The sequence below is a fragment of the Dreissena polymorpha genome, chromosome 13 (assembly GCF_020536995.1).
Source record: "Dreissena polymorpha isolate Duluth1 chromosome 13, UMN_Dpol_1.0, whole genome shotgun sequence".
NCBI classification, from domain to species: domain Eukaryota; kingdom Metazoa; phylum Mollusca; class Bivalvia; order Myida; family Dreissenidae; genus Dreissena; species Dreissena polymorpha.
The window spans coordinates 35,686,147-35,690,634 of NC_068367.1; the positions used below are offsets into that span (position 1 = coordinate 35,686,147).

Consider the following 4,488-nt stretch of genomic DNA (forward strand, 5'->3'; position numbering starts at 1 on the left):
CATTTGCAGAATAACTTAATAACACAAACTCCTTTAACAAGTGTGATATGGTGTGAAAAAGTCCATAAAAATCATACAGAATATCGCGTAAATCTATATGCAATCTATAGGCAAAGAAGTCAGTTTGGTGTTAGCTTATCTAGGTTTGCTAACCGCTAAGCCACGTGATTAAGTGGGCGGAGCGATCATCGTCCAGGCGAGATGTCAATTGAGAAATCATAAACAATCGTTAACAAAATAACTTATGTTTTTTACGCATATTGAGTGGGCACACCACATGAATTTTAGTTTGATTAATGATCACTTACTTTGTATGACCAATTAAAAATTCAAAGAAAGTACGAAATGCCTCATAGACGTTCTCATAATTACTTTTTTGCGTAAAAAACTAAAATCCTCATGAAAGCACTAGTGTACACCACACCATGCATATATAAAAAACAGTGTTTATGAAGAATTAGAACTGGAAGAAAAGGTCTACATTAAAAAAGGTGTCGACACAATAAAATATTTTCTACTGACCGAGGCTAATTTAAGATTTAGCCTAAATAATACAATTTATTCAGGCATTAAAATGATGATGATTATTGTTTATTCTAATTTTGTCAATTTTCACCTATATTGGGACCTTTCGTTCTCTGATAATCAAGTTTGTGTTTGTTTTTTAAATAAAACTATCTTATGTCTTTTTATATAATAGCGATAAAGTATTGACAGTATTAATATACACAAATGTCATACATTATGATCTTAAATTAGCTTTTACTACAACAATCAAATATATAAAGAATACATGGCTGTTGCCGAGATGGAAAAAGTTTATCCGGTGAGGCTTATACAAAATGCCTCTGATAATAAATATTATAATAGATACGACCTTTTCTTACTGAACCATGACTAAAAGCTCCTATGGAGTTACAAACTTTGATGTTGTATGATTACATGCACATTATAGGATTTGATAAGGCTTTCTGTCACATTAGGTCAAGTACTGATAGCTCAAATGCCTGTCTCTAAACAGTACGGTCCATTTTTTGTATTAGTTGAATTCAGACATTTCTAGAAATGTTTTGTTATGGCCACAGCCAGCTGGGTTGCACCAATTGTGCTTTCTTTAATCACAGGTAATGTATACATGTATATTATACAAACTGGGATGCCCCAAATACTCGCAAGTACTTAAGCACACACGCAACCAGATACACTCCGTATTTGTATCTTACAAAACTCAATATTAATATGTCAATGATTGAGCTGAATAGTACGTCATTGAATAGTATATTAATAAAAAAAATAGGAAAGCAAATACATGTATACATGTTAATTTGTGTAATGTTTAAAAACAAACATAATGTTGATTATTACGTGACATAAATATTAAAAACAGATGAACTTGACAATTCTAGCACAAATATTTACCATAGCTAATATTAAATGTATAATGCTTCACTATGTTAAAATAATAATGCTTTCATGTTCAAAAAACTCCAAGTTTGTTTTAACCAAATCCATAATTTGTCATTCATTAGTCTAGTTTATATGTTAATAATTCATTAATTTTGTTTGGTTCAAACACACATGAAATGTAGAATGCAATGTGGAAACATGATTTAAGGAATAAACAATCATTTGTTTGTTTTTATGCATATCTAAGACTCTATTTCTGAAAAATGTGCCAAATTGCATTTAATTTATTTCAGCCAATTTTCAACCTACAGGCCTGCAGGTCCGGAAGTGAAAAAGAAGTATTATAATATGAAAGACAAGAGTAAGTGAAATTTAGGAAATAAACTCCTGTGTTATTTTTCTCTGAACTTAATGATTCTTATGGAATGAAAATAATATGTACATTCAATTTATTAAAGTAACACATCATAGTTACTGTGTGAAAAGTAGATAAAATGTGTTATTGTTTTTTTTTGTTATAGGTTCATTTTTATATTTTTAGCCTATGCTATCTACATGCAATATTGTTGAGAGATCCATAATTAAAAAATATGAAAATAATATTAACTTTGGGGAATTTTATGAATTTTGAACATTGTTAAATTAATAACTACACTGCAATTTTTCACTGGCCCAGCATACTCATACATAATGTGCAAATCAAGATACATGAAAAGTGCTTAAAATAGCATCAAATCAAACATTGGTTTAACTTTTGCTCCTACTGTTTATTTTAGACTCTTAAATTACACAGTTTCTTCTCAAAATAACTATAGCACGGACTAAAAATGACGAGATGAGGAGGCCAGGCACTGGTGGAGGGCCCCGGGTGAAGGAGTTCACCATCCCGGAAGGCATTCTCCTTGAGCATTTTGGGGATTCCGCCTCTCTTGCAGGGGTCCCCAATGCAATCGACACTGATGGTTTGTACAGTTTATATAAAATATAATACCATTGTCATTGCTTATCATTATAATACTATTTTCTTTTTTCTTTAAGCTTTTTAAGTTAATATAAGTGGCTGATTGTTCATTCCAACTTTTTGGATTATTGGCATTATGCTTTGGTATTCAGTCATGAAGGTAATGTTTAACAAAGATACTATTAATTCATGATTGGAATGAAATACAATATTTTTTAACTGCATAACAAAAGTATTGTATTAAAGATTTATCATATTTCACCTTTGTCTGTTTGTTTGGATTGTTTTCAGTACAGATCATATATATGTTTGATTGTGAATTATAAACTGTTCAAATGAAAATTATCTGTATTCCTTTATTTACTTAGCTCCAGAGGGTACCCTATTACCCAGTATCATAGATTTGGGCAAGATTCCAACAGGTAAACTATTAAAATAGATTACGCTATCCATCTTTGCTAATTACAGAATTGCGAATGGAGAAAGCTTTTGTATTAAACATAACATGTTGATTAATTATTTCTATTCATTGCTCAATACATGTATGTAATATTGCTAAAATGCATTGACGAAGACTTGTGTTGTTGTCTTATGATCTATAAGAAAATATATACATTATTTTAGTACATATAGCATCGATTGTTCAATACTAGATCATGTTGCTTTCTTTAAACTACCATAAGGTTTATCAAAATGTAATATCTATGGTTGTACTTATTATCTTCCCCAATGTTTCAAGTGGTTTTATGAATGATGTATGCTAACAACAAAAATCTGGAAATGAGTGAATACAAATAACACTGATGCATTATGTATCTATGTTGTATTTATTACACAGATGGCGCCACAAGCTTGACATTTACATTAGATGAAAGAGGTTAGTGACAAGGGCCTTATTTTTATGTTAATTTTTTGGTCAACTAAAAATAAATATTCAAAACTAATTGAAAAATGTAATTTGTGTAAGTTAATTCATGACAAATAGGTAAATTGGTTGAAAAAGTCCATTTTAAATTTAACAAATGTCATGAAGAGTTTTAGCCTCTGAGTTAACTTTGTGTTATGATAAACTTTGTTAATTATACTTGAAGGATGCATTATTTTCATTATGCCCCCCTTCAAAAAAAGAGGGTGTATATTTTTTTGCACATGTTGGTCGGTCGGTCTGTCTACCAAGGGTTTCCGGATGATAAATCAAGAACGCGTAGGCCTGGGATCAGGAAATTTCATAGGAACCTTGATCATGACTGGCAGATGACCTCTATTGATTTTCAGATCACTAGGTCAAAGGTCAAGGTCATATTGACTCTTACGTATTCACACAATGGCTGCCACTACAACTGAAAGCCCATTATTGGTTTTATACACAGCCCTTGTTTTCATTATTTTCATTAAAAACTAACAAATTGTTTGATTTTTGAAGGTGCTCAAAAGACGTCATGTTGTGTATCCCAACTTGCATCGGTAGATGAAGCTGGACCATGTTCGTCAGGGACTAGTGAGTATTATAAGTGAATTTATTTCATATTTCACCAAATGCATACATGTACATATTCAATATATCCCTATCATGTGTAGCATTTCATATCACTGTTTTTTTTTCAAAAGTAATAAATTGAAACATTGAAATATCACTTTCCAATTGAATGAAACATCACTCATGTTATCCATGTAATTGTGTGAGGTCACAAGCTAGTTAAGTCAATTTCACACCAATGTGCAGGTATGAAAGTGAGGTAAACATTTTGCCAAATCTTTAAGTCCTTTTCAAATCAATTTTCAGGATTCTCATGATTGAATAAGTGATTTACAGCGGCCAAAACCAAATCAATGAAAATGGCCACCGTTAACAAGAGTAAAAGAGGTAAACAATTATTTAATATTCACACATACATATGTTTGTATTATAATAGTCATTTTTTGCCTCTAATTTTTAAATGGGCCTTTTCACAGATTTCGACATGTTTTGAAGTTTGTCTTTAAATGCTTTATATTGATAAATGTTAACAATATATATAAAAAGCTCCAGTAAAAAATCAAGAATAAAATTAAAAATAGAAAAAAGGTAACCCCCAGCAGGGCTCGAACCACTGACCCTTGGATTCCTGGAGTAAAAAGTT

At 31.0% G+C, this 4,488-nt stretch overlaps 1 protein-coding gene across 1 annotated transcript; it reads left to right on the top strand.

Moving 5' to 3' along the window:
- Positions 1-2,011: 2,011 nt before the first annotated feature.
- Positions 2,012-4,488, top strand: LOC127856638 (uncharacterized). Its single transcript, XM_052392958.1, has 5 exons — positions 2,012-2,369; positions 2,737-2,790; positions 3,207-3,245; positions 3,792-3,866; positions 4,152-4,488. The coding sequence occupies exons 1-5, from the start codon at positions 2,243-2,245 to the stop codon at positions 4,160-4,162; spliced, it is 306 nt and encodes a 101-aa protein (XP_052248918.1). The 5' UTR covers positions 2,012-2,242; the 3' UTR covers positions 4,163-4,488.